The sequence below is a fragment of the Mixophyes fleayi genome, chromosome 10 (genome assembly GCF_038048845.1).
Source record: "Mixophyes fleayi isolate aMixFle1 chromosome 10, aMixFle1.hap1, whole genome shotgun sequence".
Classification (NCBI taxonomy): Eukaryota; Metazoa; Chordata; class Amphibia; order Anura; family Limnodynastidae; genus Mixophyes; species Mixophyes fleayi.
In genome coordinates this window covers 79,584,143-79,609,280 of record NC_134411.1, presented here as the reverse complement: position 1 = coordinate 79,609,280, position 25,138 = coordinate 79,584,143, and the positions used below count along the sequence as shown (strand labels likewise).

At 44.0% G+C, this 25,138-nt stretch overlaps 1 protein-coding gene across 1 annotated transcript; it reads left to right on the top strand.

The window, feature by feature from the left end:
- Positions 1 to 14,296: 14,296 nt before the first annotated feature.
- Positions 14,297 to 20,851, top strand: HERPUD1 (homocysteine inducible ER protein with ubiquitin like domain 1). The gene is made up of 8 exons (XM_075188972.1): positions 14,297 to 14,506; positions 16,672 to 16,749; positions 16,855 to 16,911; positions 17,884 to 18,011; positions 18,106 to 18,207; positions 18,353 to 18,688; positions 19,208 to 19,313; positions 20,253 to 20,851. The coding sequence occupies exons 1-8, from the start codon at positions 14,372 to 14,374 to the stop codon at positions 20,394 to 20,396; spliced, it is 1,086 nt and encodes a 361-aa protein (XP_075045073.1). The 5' UTR covers positions 14,297 to 14,371; the 3' UTR covers positions 20,397 to 20,851.
- Positions 20,852 to 25,138: the final 4,287 nt, after the last annotated feature.

Here is a 25,138-nt window from a genome sequence, read left to right as displayed (position 1 = left end):
AATATTTCTGGCTGTCAAAAGTCATATCTGTCAGCAGTATCTACTAAATAATTTTTAGCACTCCTCAGTGCTTTTGGGGTGTCCTCCCTAATTGTGCATTAATATTTCTGGCTGTCAAAAGTCATATCTGTCAGCAGTATCTACTAAATAATTTTTAGCACTCCTCAGTGCTTTTGGGGTGTCCTCCCTAATTGTGCATTAATATTTCTGGCTGTCAAAAGTCATATCTGTCAGCAGTATCTACTAAATATTTTTTAGCACTCCTCAGTGCTTTTGGGGTGTCCTCCCTAATTGTGCATTAATATTTCTGGCTGTCAAAAGTCATATCTGTCAGCAGTATCTACTAAATAATTTTTAGCACTCCTCAGTGCTTTTGGGGTGTCCTCCCTAATTGTGCATTAATATTTCTGGCTGTCAAAAGTCATATCTGTCAGCAGTATCTACTAAATAATTTTTAGCACTCCTCAGTGCTTTTGGGGTGTCCTCCCTAATTGTGCATTAATATTTCTGGCTGTCAAAAGTCATATCTGTCAGCAGTATCTACTAAATAATTTTTAGCACTCCTCAGTGCTTTTGGGGTGTCCTCCCTAATTGTGCATTAATATTTCTGGCTGTCAAAAGTCATATCTGTCAGCAGTATCTACTAAATAATTTTTAGCACTCCTCAGTGCTTTGGGGTGTCCTCCCTAATTGTGCATTAATATTTCTGGCTGTCAAAAGTCATATCTGTCAGCAGTATCTACTAAATAATTTTTAGCACTCCTCAGTGCTTTTGGGTTGTCCTCCCTAATTGTGCATTAATATTTCTGGCTGTCAAAAGTCATATCTGTCAGCAGTATCTACTAAATAATTTTTAGCACTCCTCAGTGCTTTTGGGGTGTCCTCCCTAATTGTGCATTAATATTTCTGGCTGTCAAAAGTCATATCTGTCAGCAGTATCTACTAAATAATTTTTAGCACTCCTCAGTGCTTTTGGGGTGTCCTCCCTAATTGTGCATTAATATTTCTGGCTGTCAAAAGTCATATCTGTCAGCAGTATCTACTAAATAATTTTTAGCACTCCTCAGTGCTTTTGGGGTGTCCTCCCTAATTGTGCATTAATATTTCTGGCTGTCAAAAGTCATATCTGTCAGCAGTATCTACTAAATAATTTTTAGCACTCCTCAGTGCTTTTGGGGTGTCCTCCCTAATTGTGCATTAATATTTCTGGCTGTCAAAAGTCATATCTGTCAGCAGTATCTACTAAATAATTTTTAGCACTCCTCAGTGCTTTTGGGGTGTCCTCCCTAATTGTGCATTAATATTTCTGGCTGTCAAAAGTCATAACTGTCAGCAGTATCTACTAAATAATTTTTAGCACTCCCCAGTGGTTTGCGCTCAGAATGGATTCAAAGCAGTCCACATATGATCTGAATGAGCAACCAGGTTCTGTCACCAGTCCTGATGTTAGTGTTCCCAGTACGTCATCTGGCCAAGGCGATGTCAAACAACAGAGTGTTTTCAAATTAGTGCAAAAAACAAAAACCAAAAAAAAATTTACTGTATTGAAGCGAAAAAGAAGTGTAACTGAGCAAAAGTTAAGTGACGATAAAAAAAAAATTGCAAGCATGCCATTCTACACACGCAGTGGCAAAGAGAGAATGAGGCCTTCACCTTTGGCTATTAGTGGCAGATCCCAAAAAGTTACCCAGCCTACAATTGGTGCACAACTACTGTTACGCGTCAAAGCCGAGCTGCAAGATAACAGTGAGGCATTACAGGAGAATATTTGCTCTGATTCACAAATGACAACAATCCCTGTGGAGAGTCCATCCAACAGTGGGATGTCTAATCGTGAGCATTCTGCTGATGTGTGCCTTAATAGCCCGAGTGTAGCTGGTGATACCCAAATTGAGGATGCCACTTTGAAATTAGAAGAGGATGAGGGGGAGATTTGTGTAGGCGACGAGGGCGCTAATGAGGATGTTGATGAGGATGAGGTTGTTTGTGTAAGTCCTGCACCAGTGGCAGCAGTTCTGGCACGTGACAAGAAAAAGGCCATTGTCATGCCTGGGCATAAAACAAAAAAATCCACTTCTTATGTGTGGAATTATTTCTACCCAAATCCAGACAACAATTGTATAGCCATTTGTAGTGTATGTGAAGCCACAGTCAGTCGAGGGAGGGACCTTAACCATCTTGGAACCTCGTCTATGTTACGCCATTTAACGAGAGTTCATGGCAAAGTGTTGGGAAAAGCTGAAAGTTCTTCCCAAAAGAATACAAGCACTCCCTCATCAGCTAAGACCCTCCGCTCACCGACATACCGACGGCTACAAAATACACCCACCACACCATCCTCATCAATATCCTCAGTAGCGCTCGGAGTTAGCCCGGCATCCCACTTAAGGCTGGATGACTCCGGCACTATTATTGATTCCTCTGAAGAAAGCGTTAGTCCTGCTGCTGCTGCTGTTGCTGCTGCTGGGGGTGAATCGTCATCCCAGAGGCAGGTTAATAAAATGAGCAGTCCTACATTTCAGCAATTAACTGTGAAACAATCATTTGCGAGGGGAAGCAAATATGACAGCAGTCACCCAGTCGCCAAGCGAATCACAGACGCCATGGCTGCAATGTTAGTGTTAGATCTGCGTCCAATCTCCACAATAAACGCAGCTGGTTTTTCACAGTTAATTGAGGTTTTGTGTCCGCGTTACAGAATTCCATCGCGACACCATTTCTCCCGTAAAGCTATTCCACAACTATACCAAAAAGTGTGTAAAAATGTAGAGATTGCGCTGAAAAATGCCATTCTGCCCACTGTTCACTTAACCACAGATATGTGGACAAGTGGAAGTGGCCAAACCAAAGACTATATGACTGTGACAGCCCACTGGGTTGGTCATTCACCTTCACCAGCAGGAACAGCAGCAGCATGTACACCACTACGTAACATTTGTCACAGGCAGGCCACTCTTTGTATCACCGGCTTCACTAACAGGCATACGGCTGACAATTTGTTACGCAAACTGAGAGATGTGATTGATGCATGGCTTATACCACTCGGACTCTCCCCAGGGTATGTCATTTCAGATAACGCCAACAATATAGTGCGAGCATTACAGCTGGGTGATTTCCAACATATTCCCTGTTTTGCTCACACCATCAACTTGGTGGTGCAGAGCTTCCTACGAAATAACCGTGAGGTGCAGGAGATGCTTTCGGTGGCCCGTAAAATTTCAGGCCATTTCAGGCATTCAGCCACAGCATGTAGGAGATTACAGCAGCTCCAAGAGCAGTTTAACTTGCCCTGCCACCAACTTAAGCAAGAGGTGGTAACTCGGTGGAATTCCACCCTGTACATGCTTCAGAGGATGGAGGAACAGCGCAAAGCCATCCAAGCATATTGCACAAGTCATGACATTGGGAAAGGAGGGGGGATGTATTTCACTCTTGCACAGTGGGGAATCCTTTCAGTGCTGTGCAAGGTGCTGAAACCATTTGAAGTTGTGACATGTGAGGTCAGTGCAGACTCTGCTAGTTTGAGCCAAGTCATTCCTTTAATTAGACTATTGGAAAAGCAGCTTGAGAAAATGAAGGAGGAGCTGAAAGCAAGCAATTCAGCAAAGTATGTTGGCCTTGTCGATCAAGTACTTAATTCGCTTCACAATGATCCTCGAGTTATTAAGATCTTGAACTCGGATCAGTACGTTTTGGCCACTGTGCTTGATCCAAGGTTTAAAACCTACATTGAGTCTTTACTTGTAAATGAGCGAGATGTGAACTTTTGCAAGGAGCTATTGCTCAGCAAGTTGGCCGCTGAACTGGGCCTCGGCTTGACGACGTGTCCTCCTTCACTTTCTCAAGCTGTTGCTCGTAAAAAATTAAATTTCCAAAAAAGAAGCAGGGAAGACACAGGGGGCAGACCAGAACAATTTAACATCTGGGCTGGTTTGAAGGATTTTTCAAAAAAATGTGTCACTTTGCCCATAACTCCATCCAATATGAGTATAAACATGCAAAGGATGGTGGAGGATTACTTTCAAGAGGTAGTTGATATGGAAATGTCAGACAGTCCTTTTCCTTACTGGGAAGAAAAGCAGGCCATTTGGAAACCCATGTACAAACTTGCTTTGCAATACCTAAGCTGCCCACCCTCCAGTGTGTACTCTGAACGAGTGTTCAGCACAGCAGGGAACTTAGTCAGTGATCGCCGTAGAAGGTTACTTCCCAAAAATGTGGAGAAAATTATGTTTATAAAAATGAACTACATCTTCCACGAGGAAGGCCTTCACCATCCAAGACATCCAAGCACTGACTGTTCTCTAATGGCGGATTCAAGCGGCGATGAATTGATAGTCTGTGATGATGACGTACACACTGATGAGGGTGAGGATTAAGCTGAAGATGATGCCGATAACATCTTTTTAAAACTTTCTATGTAAGTGTAGGGTGCAATCTACCCCCAAAGAGGAAAGGGACTTGTGGCATTTCCATATCACATACCATCTTGAAAGGCTGCTGTTAGGGCAATTTATCCTTAAGGGTAGGGTGTCATAGACAGAGTGACCCTAAACTGGCTTTGTCCATTTTTCATAATATTGTACAGTCTATAATGGCTGAATTTTTGGGTATTTTATACAAGTGGAGGGGGGCCTAGAGAGACAGAAACCAAACTGGCTTTTTCCATGTCAATTAATATTGTACAGTCTATAATGGCTGAATTTTTTGGTATTTTATACAAGTGGAGGGGGGCCTAGAGAGACAGAGTGACCCCAAACTATCTTTCTCCATGTCAATTAATATTGTACAGTCTATAATGGCTGAATTTTTTAGTATTTTATACAATTGGAGGGGGGCCTAGAGAGACAGAAACCAAACTGGCTTTCTCCATGTCAATTAATATTGTACAGTCTATAATGGCTGATTTTTTTGGTATTTTATACAAGTGGAGGGGGGCCTTGAGAGACAGAAACCAAACTGGCTTTTTCCATTTCTTTACATATTTAACTATAAGTGTAGGGTGTAATATACATTCAAAGACGATGGCTGCATTGCCAATATGCATAGATGGAGAGGAAGACAATCTGTTTTGTGTGTAGAATAGGCCTACCAACGAAGAATTAAACTGTTTTTTTGGATGATTTATTACCTCAACAATTAGATTACTTGTCTCTAAAACAGTTGGAGCACTAAATTGGGTTAATTTAGGCCCAAAAACATGGATTTTCCAAAAAAATAGCAAAACAAAACCAAACAAAACCAAAACCAAAACACGCAATGGCGGTTTTGCAAAACCAAAACCAAAACACGACGGTAATCCAGATCCAAAACCGAATCCAAAACCAAAACACGGGGGTCAGTGACCATCTCTAATAATAATATACACATTTAATAAGTAGACCTATTTCCCTGCAACCAGCCCCAACATTAAATTAACAGTATACCATTTTCCTCAAAACATATTTCCCTCCCTCCAAACAGTCACAGCAATAAATTAAATAGCATTAAAATGTAATAAATATAGCCATTTTCCACAACCATCCCCGACAATAAATAATTCATATTCACATTTAATAACTAGCCCTCCTCCCCAAAATCAGACCAATATTCAATTGATAGCCCTAAACCACCCCAGCATTAAATTAAAGGTTCCTTCACCTCACCTTAAATAATTAGCCCCCACCTACACTCCACCATTAAATAGCCTACCTCCCACACTATATTAAGATCCTCCCTTCCCTCACATATTATATTAAACTACTGCGCACACACACACGCTATATTTAAAATACTGCATGCGCGCACACACACGCACACTATATGAACATGGCCAAACGCACACTACAGCAAAATGGGGCCACACAGACATACAGATATACACATGTTTTACACTTGTGACCAGAATGAAAAGATTTATATCTTTCTCTGGATTATTGATGTCACACTCATACTCATATAATGAGGTTATTATATTTTTAAGTGTACTGGCCAGTCACTAAATATTCATTTCCAGGTTTATTTGTTTTGTTTTATATTATCACATCCAATTGTTTTTAATATATTTATTTATATGTACATTTTTGGAGATTTATAAAATAAACTGGTATTATACATAGTCTACCATCTAAGGCGCATCCCACTTTTTAAAATTTATAGCCACACAGACACACTATTTGCCACACACACACTAGTAGCCACACACACTATTTGCCACACAGACATATTACACACACACACACAGACACTTACCTTTGTACATCCAGCAGCAGCACTCTGCACGCTGCCCAGCAGATGGAGAATCTGTGACTGCCGCCTATGCGACCAATCACATGGGACGGCACCACGTGACAGGTGCCGTCCCATGTGATTGCTCGCGTAGGCGGCAGTCACTGATTCTCCATCCGCTGAGCAGCACGCAGAGTGCTGCTGCTCGGCGCGCATGCGGACCGGCCCATCATGGCCATCGGCTCTTCTGGCATTTGACAGAAGTGCCAGATGGCCAGTCCGGCCCTGCTTGTGACTGCCACACAATACATAGCACCATTGTCACCACCACACAATTCAGAAGACAACCTTGTCATCGTCACACAATACAGAGGGCAACCTTCTGACCACCATTCAACATTTACCATTCAACACATAGCAGCCAAGAGAGACCACCACACAATACAGAGGGTAACCTTGTCTCCGTCACACTATAAAGAGGGCGGCCATGAGTCCTCCACCCAATACAGAGAGAAAAATAAGATTTTTATTGATACAAACAAACTGTGCGGTTAATGTGTGAGAATGTGATTATCAGCTGTTGGTCATTTTCATACCTTCTAACACCTCAAATGGCCAAAGAGGAATCTATAAGATTTGTTATATATAACTATTCTTTCTTCAAATGTTCATACATCTGAGCGGAGTTCAAAATACAAATAGCCAAACACAGTTACCTGTCAGTAGCACCAGGATATAAACACTATTGGAAAAGTTGGTAATTTTTTTCTAATAAAAAGGAATGGATCCCTATGCTAATACACACCGGCCATTGCACATGCATATTATATTTTCACATATCCCTTGTTGTCACATATTCCCTGTTAAAAATAACAGGGGATATGTGTTGAGCTCCGCTGGCCTCCGTCTGGGACTGGGTGGTAGTTGGTACAACACGAGTCACACAGTATGAGTTACACACAGTCTCTGTAGGCGCAGCCCCACCACCAGTCAGCAACAGGCAGCCTCGTGATTGGCTGCCTGTTGCTCTCCAATGATGGGACCACCCCCTGGCAGCCAGGGAAAGCCGCCAGTGGTCCACATCACCACTCCGCACCGCTCATCACCCTTCACCCCGCCAGGCTGGCCTAGGCCTATTACTGTGGAGAGACCTGGGGCTTCAGCCCCATCAGGCCCATTAATCCAGCCCTGGCTTTGCGTGCGAAGATGAATTGAATGTTTCTGCATTTAGTTGCTTATGGTCCAGTTCTGGGCATGCGCAGATCAAATTTGCAGGTCACATGCATAAAATTGGCAATGACATTCCTTGATGAGTCAGGCCCAATGTCCATTAGTAATGTCCTACGTGCTCCTCACCTTATTCACGTGAACCACGAAAGTCTCTCTATTTGTAGTTGCCACTATTTAAGTACATACTGTGACATGGTCGTACATCCAGGTGCATGCTAAACTGACACTAGCCCAGCTATTTAATCCAGCTCTGCCTTTCCCACAGTGCCTGAGCAACAAGTTACTTATCAGTATTTGTTGTGCATTGCTCTTGTATATCTTGTATGATTTACTGTGTAGTGACCGTTGCTTGCACTGACTTTATTGCCTGCCTATCACCCACTCTTCAAACTTGTTTACATTTATGAATCTGTGCTGACCTTTGGCAAGTTCCTGACACCGTGCTGCCAGCCCTGACTTCTCCCTTTTTCTGACCATGCTCTGGTTGGTCAGTAGGTATCTAGTGAAAATTAGATTGGGGTCCACAACCTGTGGGTTCCCGTGGCTAAATCTATTACTTTACAGACAACCATGATGAATACTTATTCTACTCTGGTATCAGTGTTTACACGTCAGTTGTATCGTATGAAATAACAGATTTTCCGATGTGATCACTGTGGTTCCAAAGCACAAGAGCTTTATTCGCAAAATAATTTACGAAGTATTGCATTCATACGCCTGCACGTTTGGCACCAACAACAAGCTTCTATAAGCTTTCCAAAGCCGGAGGTGAATATTTTATACACTTTACAGTAATAAAAAGCAGATACATCACACAGATTCACAGATACAGTATTAAGGTCCACATCCATAGGTCGATGGGTCATGATCTTACAAGAACCCGACGCTCCATTGGCTGTTTCCTCTGGCCATTGTTCCTTGAGGTGGGGGTCATCTTTCCATGTGTGGCCAGGTGTACGTCCTCAGCTCCCACGCCTGGACCTGTATAAACTGTTTTTTTATGGCATGTATAGAATTGCAATTTGGTACTTGAAATAAAATTTTATTTATGCCTAGTGTTCACAATGTGCGAATGCTTCAAAAATAGAACTGGAAACGTTCTTATGAGATTGCGAACAGAATGAGACCAAACTCAATGTGATTAACATGTTGGAGATATTAATTACCTTCTTTACCACATTATATAAAGTGTAAAAATAGATTAATCTTATTTTCATGTTGTTATTTGCTAAGATAATTATTTGATTGCATATTAATCGCATCGCAAACAATATTAATGTACAGAAATTGCTGATTACCACCTTGATCTAATTATTAAACTTCAACAGTGTGTCAGTGGACTCTTCCGGATACACCTGTGAATGTGTCTGACCATGGTGGAGCGCTGCAGGAGAGGCAGGCGTTAGATACACTCTTGACCTTTAAAGGGCCACTAACCCTAAAACATAGGTTATCTTACATAAATAAGCTAATAATAACAGTCGCAGATATCTATGTAAGTTTCCACGCTTTGACAGAACTTGAGATAGTTTATTTAGTTTTTACATGTGCTGGGCCGCATAATGCAAGCTATTTTCTCTGTTATCATAATACATATCCCCCCCTACACACAATCAAAACTTTATCTCAAATATCTTGAGCTGTGATAAGCTTCTGAAACTATTATATATTTGTTAACTGTATTAGTAGTTATTTTATATAAGCTCACATGTATATTAGTATGAGTGCGTCTTCACCCCTTAAAAGCGCCCGCCGTGTGGTACTTACGTTGAATGAGACCAGGGCTAGTTGTGCCTGGCACACAATTTTGTATTGGTGGCTTTCAGCTACTGTGAAATTAGTAGAGCAGGTGGATCTGGCTGTCATTATTAAACCCCTGACTCCCCCTCTTCCCCCCCCCCCACCATATACCTATATATTTTATTTTTTAATTAAAAGTAGAAAAAAATTTAAAACTTTTTATATCCTCCAGTGTAATGGATATGGGGCCAATTTTGCATCATTAATAAGTATTATCACCGATGGAGGGCGCTGGGAAACCAGATGAGTGAGACGGCTGCACATCTGTTTATTTTGTGATTGGCGGCAAGATCCAAGAACTCGCTATTAGGGACAACCAACGTGTGGCTCTCTGTGACCCCAGTATCCTATAGGGATAATCGCCTAGCAATTATTTTTTCATCCTTGCAGCCAAGTATACAGTTAAGGAGGTGGCAAATGAAATACAACTTTAAATAGACCTGCACTGCATCTTTATTTAGGCTGGACCTAACATTTTTTATCAGCAACTTTTTCTGCCATCTGATTCCTGTATGCTGTTGTCTGTGTACTTAGAGTTACTATTTGCAACTTTCTGCTGCTGGTTCACTATCTGAGCTCTGAGAGGATTCTCAGGAGACTGCTCTGCAATGTTTTACATAACTGTCATCAGCACCTGGTAATGCAACCAGACACCATTTCCATGCAATGTCTCTTGTATACGCCTCCCTGTGTAATGTCTAAAAGTGTCTCCGTTAATCTCCAACTTTAAAGCATTATTCCATGTAGAGCCTTATACACACATGGGGAAGGATCCTGCCTAAGCACCTGTAAAGTTTGTTGCCTGTGTGGTTTAAAGAGGACATTTTTAGGGGAGTTTTGCACAGTCCAGGTCGGTATTTGGCATATAGGTAATTGGAGGGCATGTTCCTAGGGCAGTGGACGTGCTGGTAGTTTGTTTTTTACTTTTTTTTATAAAATGTGTTCACTTATAGGTGGGTGTGGGTATGGATGGCTGTGGCACTGCCCTATAACCAGCTTCACAACCACTGTAACTGCATGGCACCTCCTCTTCATCTATTAGCAGCGTGGCTCGCTCTGTAGGTACACAAGCTTGTCAGATGATTTTGGGAGTCTGTATGATGATGTCACTGTACAATGATGTCACTCCCCTCCAGGCACCGAGAGGCAAGTGCAGGGGGCATGGCTCCGCAAATCGTGTCATTTTAGCAGACCCCCACGGTGAAATTCCACAATTGTGCCAATGTGCCGCAGAGGCAGGGTCAAAATGAGGAGGCTTGATGTGAATTGCGTCATTGAGTCCCCCATCCCGCCAACATCAGGCGGGATTCGGGTGAACGGCCTACTCTCTCAGGGGTTGGGAGGAACTACCCGAAATTTGGGAGTCTCCTTGACAGAGTAGGGAAGTATATATATATGATACATTGTGAAACATAGGATACATGGGGTAACAGTCTAAAGACATGGGGAACAGACATGGGGACGCATAGTTACCAGCTGTCCCTAATTTCCATGAGCAGCCCAGGTGTTAAAGATTTGTTCCTGAAGATATATTTGTCCATGTGGAGAAGCAAACAAGAAACACATTAGCAAGAAATAGGAAACTATGGACTATGTTAGTCCAATAAGGGTTTTCTGCACAATAAAATGAATGTGTTTCTGCATTTTAAATGCAATTCCTATAATCTGTTCTTATTTGATCAGTCCTATTAGTTATTATTTACTGTAAAGGGGTATTTCAATTTCAAAACAGGGCATTATAATCCTGTTCTGTAAACATGATGGGGATTGTAGTTCTCCAAGGTCCGCTGAGAGAGTACCGTGTGTGTCCCTAGACATAATTTTACAATGCTAGTAACTGTAGGGAAGCACTGAAGATTCATGTGGAGCACACATGGGGAAGCAATCAAAAGACATGAGAAACAAACATGGAGAAGCAATTAAGAGATATGGGGAGCAAACATTGGGAGCTCTGACAGTACTTTGGTAGCAGACATTGGAAAGCACTTTAGTTAATAGCAGTAGACAGATATATAGGAAAGATGGGGAGTAGTATAGGGTAGCATATAAGAGACATGGGGGAGCAGACATCTGAGAGCATATAAGAGACATGGGGGAGCAGACATCTGAGAGCACATAGGAGACATGGGGGAGCAGACATCTGAGAGCATATAAGAGACATGGGGGAGCAAACATCTGAGAGCATATAAGAGACATGGGGGAGCAGACATCTGAGAGCATATAGGAGACATGGGGGAGCAAACATCTGAGAGCATATAAGAGACATGGGGGAGCAGACATCTGAGAGCATATAAGAGACATGGGGGAGCAGACATCTGAGAGCATATAAGAGACATGGGGGAGCAGACATCTGAGAGCATATAGGAGACATGGGGGAGCAGACATCTGAGAGCATATAAGAGACATGGGGGAGCAGACATCTGAGAGCATATAAGAGACATGGGGGAGCAGACATCTGAGAGCATATAAGAGACATGGGGGAGCAGACATCTGAGAGCATATAAGAGACATGGGGGAGCAGACATCTGAGAGCATATAGGAGACATGGGGAGCAGACATCTGAGAGCATATAAGAGACATGGGGGAGCAGACATCTGAGAGCATATAAGAGACATGGGGGAGCAGACATCTGAGAGCATATAAGAGACATGGGGGAGCAGACATCTGAGAGCATATAAGAGACATGGGGGAGCAGACATCTGAAAGCATATAAGAGACATGGGGGAGCAGACATCTGAGAGCATATAGGAGACATGGGGAGCAGACATCTGAGAGCATATAAGAGACATGGGGGAGCAGACATCTGAGAGCATATAGGAGACATGGGGGAGCAAACATCTGAGAGCATATAAGAGACATGGGGGAGCAGACATCTGAGAGCATATAAGAGACATGGGGGAGCAAACATCTGAGAGCATATAAGAGACATGGGGGAGCAGACATCTGAGAGCATATAGGAGACATGGGGGAGCAAACATCTGAGAGCATATAAGAGACATGGGGGAGCAGACATCTGAGAGCATATAGGAGACATGGGGGAGCAAACATCTGAGAGCATATAAGAGACATGGGGGAGCAGACATCTGAGAGCATATAAGAGACATGGGGGAGCAGACATCTGAGAGCATATAAGAGACATGGGGGAGCAGACATCTGAGAGCATATAAGAGACATGGGGGAGCAGACATCTGAGAGCATATAGGAGACATGGGGAGCAGACATCTGAGAGCATATAAGAGACATGGGGGAGCAGACATCTGAGAGCATATAAGAGACATGGGGAGCAGACATCTGAGAGCATATAAGAGACATGGGGGAGCAGACATCTGAGAGCATATAGAAGACATGGGGGAGCAGACATCTGAGAGCACATAGGAGACATGGGGGAGCAGACATCTGAGAGCATATAGAAGACATGGGGGAGCAGACATCTGAGAGCATATAAGAGACATGGGGGAGCAGACATCTGAGAGCATATAAGAGACATGGGGGAGCAGACATCTGAGAGCATATAGGAGACATGGGGGAGCAGACATCTGAGAGCATATAAGAGACATGGGGGAGCAGATATAGGGTAGCATATAATAGACATGTCTCAGATGTATACATACAGGATACATGTCTCTGGGGGAGCAGACATTTGAGAGCATACAGGAGACATGGGAAGCAGATGTAGGGTAGCATATAAGAGATATGGGGAGCAGATGTAGGGTAGCATATAAGAGACATGGGGAGCAGATGTAGGGTAGCATATAAGAGACAGGGGGAGCAGATGTATGGTAGCATATAAGAGACATGGGGAGCAGATGTAGGGTAGCATATAAGAGACAGGGGGAGAAGATGTAGGGTAGCATATAAGAGACAGGGGGAGGAGATGTAGGGTAGCATATAAGAGACATGGGGAGCAGATGTAGGGTAGCATATAAGAGACAGGGGGAGCAGATGTATGGTAGCATATAAGAGACAGGGGGAGCAGATGTATGGTAGCATATAAGAGACAGGGGGAGCAGATGTAGGGTAGCATATAAGAGACATGGGGAGCAGATGTAGGGTAGCATATAAGAGACAGGGGGAGAAGATGTAGGGTAGCATATAAGAGACAGGGGGAGGAGATGTATGGTAGCATATAAGAGACAGGGGGAGCAGATGTAGGGTAGCATATGAGACATGGGGAGCAGATGTAGGGTAGCATATAAGAGACAGGGGGAGCAGATGTAGGGTAGCATATAAGAGACAGGGGGAGCAGATGTAGGGTAGCATATAAGAGACAGGGGGAGCAGATGCAGGGACAGAATGAAAGATAAAGGAGAGAACAACGCAGATTAAAATGTAAAGATTACAAGGGAGACAGATCACCAGTTATGTGTTACTAAAATCAATTTTCTATGCTATTTACACAAAAGAAACGTGTATTTTTTTTATTTTACTGTAAGCTATATGGAAAGAAAGATAAGTCTTTAATGAGGTTCGGGGCTTTATAGTTATTTTAAGAATTCAGCAATACCACAACACTATTTATTGTCAGTTAACTAGAATTGCACTATAAACTCTATAATTCCCCTATCTATCTTGCCATTACACCCCATCTCTGACCACAATGACTATTACATTCCTCGGCAATCTATATAGGTATGGTGTTTACTGATGTTTTTTTGTATTACTGACAATGCAAAGCTGTTTTTGTGTCAGTGAATTTACTAGCATGTTGTAGCATTAATATTTCCCCTGCCTCCTTTCCTATATACTCCCTAACACTATTCTATCCTGTTCCACATTCACTACAATGTAAACTGCTAAGCCCACCAAGCCCAGTACACAACTAATCTCGGCCACTGCACATGCGCAGTACGAGCCGGCCGCCTTCTGCATCGCGCAGTAGGTCCGGTGCTTTCCCTGTGCTGCTGTCCCGTTCGCTTGATTGCATCAGCTCCACCCCGCCCCTTGTCAAATCCAGCGGCGCTGATTGGTACACGTGAAGGCACGATACCTACCCCTAGCCAATCCTCGTCGGCCACACGGTGTTTTGGTAACAAGAGCACGGCTATAAAAGGCGCAGAGCGAGCCCCGCGCGTGTAGTGCGAGCAGAGAGCGCTGCGTGGACAGCGGAAGTGACGTGTCCCCGGACTCCGACATCATGGCGGACGGAGAAGTGACATTGTTAATACGTAGCCCTAGCTTGAAGCAGGATGAGAGGGAGATAAAGGCTCCGCGGAGCTTCTCCGTTCGGGAGCTGAAGGCCCAGTTGAGACGGGAACTGCCCGGACACCCGGTAAGGGCAGGGGGGGAGGGGTGGATGGCGGAGCTCCAGCAACAAGGGAGGGGCAGCTCATTGCATCATAATGTTTACTAGTCTTCAGGGTGAAGCAGAGGTGGGCAGCTTGTGTGTCCCGGGCGGAGAACTACAAGTCTCAGCATCCCCTGCCACCTAGTATAACCACCAGCACCTTAAGCTATGCTTGCTGGGACTTGTTGTTCTCCAGCTGTCAAATCACCGACAGCCTACGCCTGTCAGCTGGTATACTGAGTGGTTTGTGTATTTACCATCCTGTCACACCAGAAACTGCAACACTCTCTTATCTTCTCTTATCACTGATACTAAGTTCATGTATTTATCTTACCACTAATTACCCGGGCCCACCCTTGGTTAATTAGCTATGTACAAACAGGGATTTACCTGTATCATCATCATTTATTTATATAGCGCCACTGATTCTGCAGCGCTGCACAGAGAACTCATTCACATCAGTTCCTGCCGCACTGGAGCTTAGTCTAAATTCCATAACACACACACACAGACACAGAGAGGGAGAGACTAGGGTCAATTTTGATAGCAGCCCATTAACCTACCAGTATGTTTTTGGAGTGTGGGAGGAAACCGGAGCACCCAGAGGAAACCCACGCAAACACAGGGAGAACATACAAACTCCACACAGATAAGGCCATGGTCGGGAATTGAACGCATGACCTCAGTGCTATGAGACAGAAGTGCTAACCACTAAGCCACTGTGCAACTTGTATGCTTTTTTTCCCCTGGAAACAGAGGTTGGGGAAAGCCTTGCCTATTATGGCCATAAATTACTGTTTAGTGCAAGTTTAGATCCTCTGAGTACAATCCTGTCTGGATTCCCTACAGAAGTCTGTTCATAGTGTACAGCAATGTAAAGGCAGGTATGAGCACAGCACTTGCAATCTCAGCTCCTAGTTTGTTACAGAAACTGACACAATTGCTTTGTCTGATTCCTAAAAGTTTGTAGGCCGCTTTTAATGTTCAGTCTTAGTAATGTCATTTTGTGTACTGTGCTTTTTATTTGTAATGGGCTTGTCCTTAAAGAGTTTTAAGTGTATGGTTAGTCTACCAATGTCATAGCTGAGCAGGACACTTTTTGTTGGGAACAGCTGTCCCACCCAGCTGTTGGGGACAGTGTCTGGACTTTTGTGTTAGAGCCACCTGTGTTTTGACTTTTGACAGCTTTGTAGGTTAAACTGCAGCTTGGCTAAGTAGCAGTTTGTTGATAAGAGGTGTGTGGTGCAAGGCTTCCTACCACATACACTGATTGGTCTGTTATTAGAACCCTTGTGTACAAAGTTGCCTGAAAGAAGTTTGACAGTTTTAGTTTTTTTTTCTGTGATCTAACCTGTTTACAGAATGTTAAGTGTAAGCCCACTTCCTGTTCATTCTAGCTCTTACACATGCAAAAAGTCAATTTATTATACAGAACTTGACAATGTTAAGTCTTCATTGTATGCCTTTAAAATTAAATGTATATTATCCAAATATCTGTTATGAAATCTAGTAGGAAGGGGTTAATGTTCTGGCTGCTTTATTTAGGATGATGCAAGACTTGTGCTTAATGGATCTTCAAGCTTACATCTGTGGAATGCTCTAAACATGTCAGTGGCTTCATCTAAAGCTGCTGGAGAAAGTTCTGTTTTAGAGTGGAGTAAATGCAGCTTTAGAGTCTCTAGATTATTGGCTGCTTACACCAGGGAGTTAAGGGTGTTTATTGCAGTAGCTATGGTAAACAGCTACAGCCTGCTCAGAACTAGAATTTCCACATAACTAGAAAATAAGCGGGTGTACAGGAGTCATGTGAATATCTTATACTTATGAATGCAGTAAAGACTTGTCTAACTATATATGTAAAGAGGGATGTAGTATAATTAAGAAACATGTCCCCATATATAAATCTGAAACAATCATTTGACTTATCATTTAATGTGTAGTTTTGGCTCACCCATGGCTAAGGTGCATTGATCAAATATTTCAGCTGCAGAATAGTTGGCAAGCATCGGTGCATGCGGCCTATACAAACTTCTTTAAACACCTTGTGTTCATTTTGCATGGTCTGCACATACTTAGGCACATTCCAAAGTTGGAAAGCTGTTCTGTCAGTAGAATGGTACGTTACTAATTGTGTCCTCACTGTTCTGCAGATGGAACAAGACCAAAGGCTGATCTATTCAGGGAAGCTGCTCCCTGACCACCTGAAGCTTACTGAGGTCCTGTCCAAGGTAAATATCTGCTGACGGAGCATGGGATTTTGTTAATCATTAAATAAGCAATAGCTTTGTGGTGGCAGTGTGTTCCTAAATAGAAGTATTGTTTTTGCTTTACAGGAGACCAGACATGTGATGCACCTTGTTTGCTCGATGAAGAGTGCTCTGCAGAATCAGGTACATTTATGGTTAAGTACAAAATACATTTCATGACAGAAATGGTCAAATTACTGTGGTATATTTCTTCATGCAATGAGGAACATCACGCTGCTGTTTGTATTATCTGTAGGCTGTGCAGGAATTACTTCAACTGTATAGATATTAAATTTCTATTGCCTGTTAGAGAAATCAGTCTGTGGTTAAAATAGATATATATTGGGATGAGATTAGTTTAAGGTTGTCCAAGAGTGTCCAACTGCTTTAAAGGGTGCAAAGACAATACTTTCACTCTCACCTCTGCAACCAGAATGACTTGGTTTACAATCAAAATCAATGTGATTGCCAAAATAAAGCATGGTAGTTGGAGAAGGGTACCTGTAGTTGTCTAACCAAGTGTGGTGATTGAAAGAAATAATGCAAAAGTGGGCAGAGCAGTAATTGTTGACTGAATTTGGATGCTGCCAGCCTCTACCGTCCTGTGCATTGAGGATGATATAATGTAGTGTTTCAACTCCAGTTCTTAAGGACCACTAACAGCATCAGTTCTGTGCATCAGTGTTTGAAAACTGTTACTTGATGGTATAGATCAATTTGTGTATAATAAACTAGCATATTCTATTTTTTGGGGTCCTGAGACAGGTTTGAAAAAACAGTTGATCACAAACCAATGCCAATACTAAGTTAGTAGTTGCCTTTGACAGCCCTCTCATGTAGGGTTTGATAGGCGGGAGTTCAGTGGCAGCGGTTGTGAGCTACAAACAACTAATCATATTCCACTCCCAACACTGAATGCTCCCTGCCCTTTACAAGCTTCCCCTGTTACTGTCAATAGCAGCTGCAGGGGTGTTATGTACTGGATGCAAGTGGTGAGATTTCATTGTCCTAATACATGTACCAATGAAAATGAGCGATGTCAGGTGCCCATTATAGTCATCTATAATGAATGGGCAGCTTCTGTAATTGTATTAACATACATTAATATCTTCCTAGGGTCAAGAAAACAAGCCGCAGCCAGTTGGCACATCGAGTACACCTGACAATGCAACTCTTCAGGCAGATGGCATTAGACAGCGGAATTTCTCACAGAACGTTCCTGCAGCACAAATCGACTCACCCAGGTACTAAAACAAAGGCTAATGACGTGGGTTTCTATTTACCCATGTCAGCACTTAATTTTTACTATTATATAAATACTTTCTTTTCTTTTAATAGGTCTCCAGGAGCGACACCTGCTTTCTCTCCATTCTCTGTGTACAGCCCTCAGCAGATCATGTGGCTACAACAGATGTATGCCAGGCAGTACTATATGCAATAGTAAGTTGGTCATGGATAGATATATTTACAAATTGTTAGTTTGCCTCATCAAAGCTCTTGTCAAAGTAGTTGTTTCAATATTTTGCTTGGTTACCTATAATTGTTTGAATTTTGATATCTTTCCTTTGTTGCTTCTTCCTCCTAGCTATGCCGCAGCTGCTGCTACCACTTCCCCATCCCAGCGAAGACAGGAGATACCAGTTGTACCACCTGCTGCTCCAGACCCACTGCCTCATCCCTTCCCTGCTGCCAACCAGGCTCCCATCCCAGAAGTTCAAGCCCCAATAAATCCCGTAGCCAACCAGAACCTGCGCATGAACGCTCAAGGGGGGGTAGTGGAGGAAGAGGATGATGTAAACAGAGACTGGTTGGACTGGGTCTACACTGCGGCACGGTTTTCAATCTTCCTGAGCATCTTATACTTCTACTCCAGCCTGAGCCGATTCATGATGGTCCTGGGCGCCATGATCCTGATGTATCTGTGAGTATCCTGCTCACTCGGCCAGGCAGTTCAGTTTATAATCTAAAATACAATCAAATAATCTGTCTCCAGGCTGATAAACTTACTACGTTTCTGTTGGCTTTTTGGGATATTGCTCCTTGTTTCAGCTGGCCTTGCAGATCCCTCTGCTTGGCCTGAGAGCTGACAGGACCCCTGTCCTGTTTGTCTCGCAGGCAAGGTCCAGCCGTTCATACTGAGCACTTGGATCATTGCTGCCTTTGGATGCAGTCTGAATATGACCACAGACAATGCAGGCAGAGATGTCACCTTCCAACCACATCTGCCAGCATTGCTAATGAGGCTCTGACCCCTGCAGCTTTCCCATGTCAAACTATAAGATGTTGTGATGTATCTGACAATGTTCTATAGTTAAATCAGTGGCAGAATCTTTAAAGGCAAAACAGCCTTTAGGTGCTTGGATGACTAACTTCCTAGCCATATGTAATAGTTGCATAGTTAGCCTTTGGTGGTGCTAAGCCATTCCTCTGTTTATTGCAGGCACACCGCAGGATGGTTTCCATTTAGACATAGACGACCTCAGGAAGCTGCAGCTCCTGCTCCACAGCTTGTCCCAAATCAACAGGATCAAAACAATAACTTGCAGGTGAGTTTCTGAGACGTCTGCTGCTGATTTCTTGTCTGTGTATATTCAGTATGTATTTTCAATATGCCAGCGAGTGCAAATGTACATTTCTTTCATCGTGGGGCGTAATTAAAGACTTAAGGGGATTTGTAAGTTAGGGGTGGTATTTACCATAAAAGTAATCGTGACTTTTAAGAGTCACATATTTTGGGTTTGACATTTTTAACAGCCAGCACCCAGGTGCTATGTCTGCTTGTGTTGTCCATATAACTTAACTATTGTGTTTAATTGGCTGTAAAACATACGTTTAAATGTTTCTGGTTGTCTGTTAGACTGGTTGCCACTGTACTCGTATTTAGAGGATGGCAAAAGCCCTTGCGTTTGTTATGCTGTAAAATGTATGAACATTTTCTGGTTTACTGTCGAGCATTTTGGCAGGTCTGTGTGGAGCTGCATTATTTTAAAATCTGATTTTCAGCATCTCGTGTTGCTTTGGATTACAGATCCCCAAAATGGCTTGCTTCATCCTGATGGGTTAATAAATGAATCAGTTTAGGCAGCCACTTCATAGGTTAGCACCGCATTTTGTCATAATCCAAGCACAAGAACTGGCAAGGTCACATGTCCAGTGAACAGACTGCCATCTGGTGGGCAGAACCAGTAGTTTGCCTGTTGCTGCTGTAGCTGACTTTAGAGTGTAGTCTTAAGCCCTAGCTCTGTCTCATGGTTTTACCTACTGAGAATCTACCAGTGCTTCCTGGTGCAGCCTTCTGTGGTCGTCTAAACCCAGTGAGGTCTATAGGAGAGGAGGGGGGTTGATATGCTTGTGTATGGTGGTCGAGTCTACTCATTAATTGACTAAGAGGGTCTACTCCTGTAACTATACATAAACAGACTTTAACATCTAGACTCTCACAAATCACTGTTACATGGTTACTAAAACTTGTTTCTTTTCCGCAGGAAAATGATGACGTTGGAGAAGTCGCCGATGACACAGAAGCAGCCTCTCTTCAAGCACAACCATTTGTGTCCACAGTCTGGGTTTTTTTCAAAACATTTTTTGCATCTTTGATCCCTGAAGGTCCTCAAGCAGCGGTCCAGTGACGGCAAAGTTATAAGGGACGTTTCGGATACAAATACGGACTCGCGCTTTTAGTCTTCCATCCTCTACGTGGCCAAAAGTCTGTCCAGTTTAGGATCTGATGCTTTGTAGGAAGACCGTGTCATTGTGACTGAAGTCCTACATCAAGCATACTGTTTTATACCAGTCCAAAGACGTGTTTGCGACATGCAAATCTGAGTGGACCTTCTTCTGCTCGTGTCATTTGATTCCTTGTGGAATGTCAGGATAATTTACACTAATTGTAGTGTTAACGAACTGTAACAATTCTAGCATACTGGCCGGCCTTGGACGTCTACCTGCTGCAGAGGTTTTACTGTATTCAGTATGTTACTTTGCATTTCAAAATTCTTCCTCTTTGTGCCCATGTTTCATGCACAAAAGCCTGCACTTTAGTGAATACTTTCAATAAATTGAAATGCTTTATATGGTCTTTAAATAGTTGTTATTCTTTGCCTTTTCAAAGTATTTGTAATGGTAAATGTATTCTAGTTTAGCTCCAATCATTTTAGTGCTGTACAAGGAATATGTAGTCACTCATATCAGTCCCTGCCCTATTGGAGCTTACAATCTAAATTCTGTACCATACACACTAATGTAGGGGTATGAAATTAAGACAGCAGATCATGGTTCCTCGTGGCTGTACACTTCTCGCTACTGCAACATCACGGATTTCCCTTCGCCCCCATAGGGTTGCGGTACCTTATTGACATATTTATGTGCACATACACGTGTAACTGCGATCTGCTGTCTTAATTGAATAGACCAGGCCTGTCCAACCTGCGGCCCGCCAGGTGTTGTGAAACTACAAGCCCCAGCATGCTTTGCCAGTAGACAACCAGTTGATAGCTGGAAGGGCATGCTGGGACTTGTAGTTTCACAAACATCTGGAGGGCCGCAGGTTGGACAGGCCTGGTTTAGACTGTGGTAGGAAACTGGAGTACCTGGGGGAGAACAAACTCCTTATAGATAGTGACCTGGTCGGAATTACTCATGATCCCAGTGCTGTGAGGCAGCAATACTAACCATTGTGTCACTGATGGTAAATGAGTGACAGTACACCTGTTGCTAAACCAAAGACCATTTTGGAGAGAACACTTATTCACTATGGGCCTGAATCATTAAGGATCTTGACTTGAGAAACTTCTTATTTCAGTCTCCTGGACAAAACCATGTTACAATGCAAGGGGTGCAAACTAGTTTTCTGTTTTGCACATAAGTTAAATACTGACTTTTTTCATGTAGCACACAAATATCAACTTTAAATTTCAGTGTACAAATAAGCTATCATGTATTTGTGTGCTACATGAAAAAAGTCAGTATTTAACTTATGTGCAAAACAGAAAACTAGTTTGCACCCCTTGCATTGTAACATGGTTTTGTCCAGGAGACTGAAATAAGAAGTTTCTCAAGTCAAGATCCTTAATGATTCAGGCCCCTAGTGAATAAGTGTTCTCTCCAAAATGGTCTTTGGTTTAGCAACAGGTGTACTGTCACTCATTTACCATCAGTGACAATGGTTAGTATTGCTGCCTCACAGCACTGGGATCATGAGTAATTCCGACCAGGTCACTATCTATAAGGAGTTTGTTCTCCCCCAGGTACTCCAGTTTCCTACCACAGTCTAAACCAGGCCTGTCCAACCTGCGGCCCTCCAGATGTTGTGAAACTACAAGTCCCAGCATGCCCTTCCAGCTATCAACCTTAATGAATCAGGCCCTAGGTCTCTATGCCCTACCGATATCATTGATAGGCTAAATATGGTGACTGCCTCCACAGTGAACATTGCTAGAAAATGTATTTTATTTTGTACTATATGGGCTGTAGGTGTTTCCAATTGAGAGGTTTTTTTTCTTTAGCAGAAATCTTAAAACTTTATTTGGGGAGTTTTTGGAACAACTTGAACACTCAATGTTTCATATACATTAAATTATTACATTAGATTTAAAGGCTTTAGTTCCCTGTGCAGAGTGAGCCCCACTTAGACTACGTAGATTTACCTTTGATAATGGTCATCCTTTACTCCCAGATGAAGTTAATTAACAGCCAATAATAGCTGCTGTCTGCAGCAGTATATCTCCTCTTAGCTGAATCCTGGCTGCCAGCAACAGACTTCCTGGCTAAACAAAACATGGAAAGTGAAAGAAACATGGGACATTGACCTTTTATTTTATATTTTTACCCCCCTCCGCTAAGACCCTATAATGATACCTTAAAGTACACAAAATAGTACCTCCAATGCTAGTAGATTAACAATTGGGGTAACTGCCAGAATCATGGAAACGTTTTGCCCTATTTTTACAGTTTAACTTGTGCAATGTTTTTAAAGATTAGTTTTAATTCGCTATGCTACAAAAAACTCCTAAAAAAAGGCCATTTTATGGTTAAAAAAAAAACTGCAAAACTGAAATTTGTTTGGGTCACAAAGGTATAAACAAACCTTATCATGAAATTAACATGTACAAACACATCACTTACCTCATCCAACTGTTTTGAGTGCACGATCTGCCTTTCTGTGCCCTTTTCTGGTTTTTCTATGCCTGTTTCACCTCCTTCCTTGAACAGTCCTTTTGGTGGATATAGATGGCTTCTAGTTCTGAGCTTCCCTTCAGGGGGCCTCCTATGACGATGCTGTGCTGGGGACAGAAGCCTCCTATGACGATGCTGTGCTGGGGACAGAAGCCTCCTATGACGATGCTGTGCTGGGGACAGAAGCCTCCTATGACGATGCTGTGCTGGGGACAGAAGCCTCCTATGACGATGCTGTGCTGGGGACAGAAGCCTCCTATGACGATGCTGTGCTGGGGACAGAAGCCTCCTATGACGATGCTGTGCTGGGGACAGAAGCCTCCTATGACGATGCTGTGCTGGGGACAGAAGCCTCCTATGACGATGCTGTGCTGGGGACAGAAGCCGCCTATGACGATGCTGTGCTGGGGACAGAAGCCTCCTATGACGATGCTGTGCTGGGGACAGAAGCCGCCTATGACGATGCTGTGCTGGGGACAGAAGCCTCCTATGACGATGCTGTGCTGGGGACAGAAGCCTCCTATGACGATGCTGTGCTGGGGACAGAAGCCTCCTATGACGATGCTGTGCTGGGGACAGAAGCCGCCTATGACGATGCTGTGCTGGGGACAGAAGCCTCCTATGACGATGCTGTGCTGGGGACAGAAGCCTCCTATGACGATGCTGTGCTGGGGACAGAAGCCTCCTATGACGATGCTGTGCTGGGGACAGAAGCCTCCTATGACGATGCTGTGCTGGGGACAGAAGCCGCCTATGACGATGCTGTGCTGGGGACAGAAGCCTCCTATGACGATGCTGTGCTGGGGACAGAAGCCTCCTATGACGATGCTGTGCTGGGGACAGAAGCCCCCTATGACGATGCTGTGCTGGGGACAGAAGCCTCCTATGACGATGCTGTGCTGGGGACAGAAGCCTCCTATGACGATGCTGTGCTGGGGACAGAAGCCTCCTATGACGATGCTGTGCTGGGGACAGAAGCCTCCTATGACGATGCTGTGCTGGGAACAGAAGCCTCCTATGACGATGCTGTGCTGGGGACAGAAGCCTCCTATGACGATGCTGTGCTGGGGACAGAAGCCCCCTATGACGATGCTGTGCTGGGGACAGAAGCCTCCTATGACGATGCTGTGCTGGGGACAGAAGCCTCCTATGACGATGCTGTGCTGGGGACAGAAGCCCCCTATGACGATGCTGTGCTGGGGACAGAAGCCGCCTATGACGATGCTGTGCTGGGGACAGAAGCCTCCTATGACGATGCTGTGCTGGGGACAGAAGCCTCCTATGACGATGCTGTGCTGGGGACAGAAGCCGCCTATGACGATGCTGTGCTGGGGACAGAAGCCTCCTATGACGATGCTGTGCTGGGGACAGAAGCCGCCTATGACGATGCTGTGCTGGGGACAGAAGCCTCCTATGACGATGCTGTGCTGGGGACAGAAGCCTCCTATGACGATGCTGTGCTGGGGACAGAAGCCTCCTATGACGATGCTGTGCTGGGGACAGAAGCCGCCTATGACGATGCTGTGCTGGGGACAGAAGCCTCCTATGACGATGCTGTGCTGGGGACAGAAGCCTCCTATGACGATGCTGTGCTGGGGACAGAAGCCTCCTATGACGATGCTGTGCTGGGGACAGAAGCCTCCTATGACGATGCTGTGCTGGGGACAGAAGCCGCCTATGACGATGCTGTGCTGGGGACAGAAGCCTCCTATGACGATGCTGTGCTGGGGACAGAAGCCTCCTATGACGATGCTGTGCTGGGGACAGAAGCCCCCTATGACGATGCTGTGCTGGGGACAGAAGCCTCCTATGACGATGCTGTGCTGGGGACAGAAGCCTCCTATGACGATGCTGTGCTGGGGACAGAAGCCTCCTATGACGATGCTGTGCTGGGGACAGAAGCCTCCTATGACGATGCTGTGCTGGGAACAGAAGCCTCCTATGACGATGCTGTGCTGGGGACAGAAGCCTCCTATGACGATGCTGTGCTGGGGACAGAAGCCCCCTATGACGATGCTGTGCTGGGGACAGAAGCCTCCTATGACGATGCTGTGCTGGGGACAGAAGCCTCCTATGACGATGCTGTGCTGGGGACAGAAGCCCCCTATGACGATGCTGTGCTGGGGACAGAAGCCGCCTATGACGATGCTGTGCTGGGGACAGAAGCCTCCTATGACGATGCTGTGCTGGGGACAGA

Bases quoted from the DNA above. Each gene is read 5' to 3' on its own strand.
- HERPUD1 (XM_075188972.1), top strand. From the start codon at position 14,372: ATGGCGGACGGAGAAGTGACATTGTTAATACGTAGCCCTAGCTTGAAG. The intron at 16,750-16,854 runs GTAAATATCTGC...TTTGCTTTACAG, and splicing joins TTACTGAGGTCCTGTCCAAG to GAGACCAGACATGTGATGCA. The intron at 18,689-19,207 runs GTGAGTATCCTG...TGTTTATTGCAG, and splicing joins GCCATGATCCTGATGTATCT to GCACACCGCAGGATGGTTTC.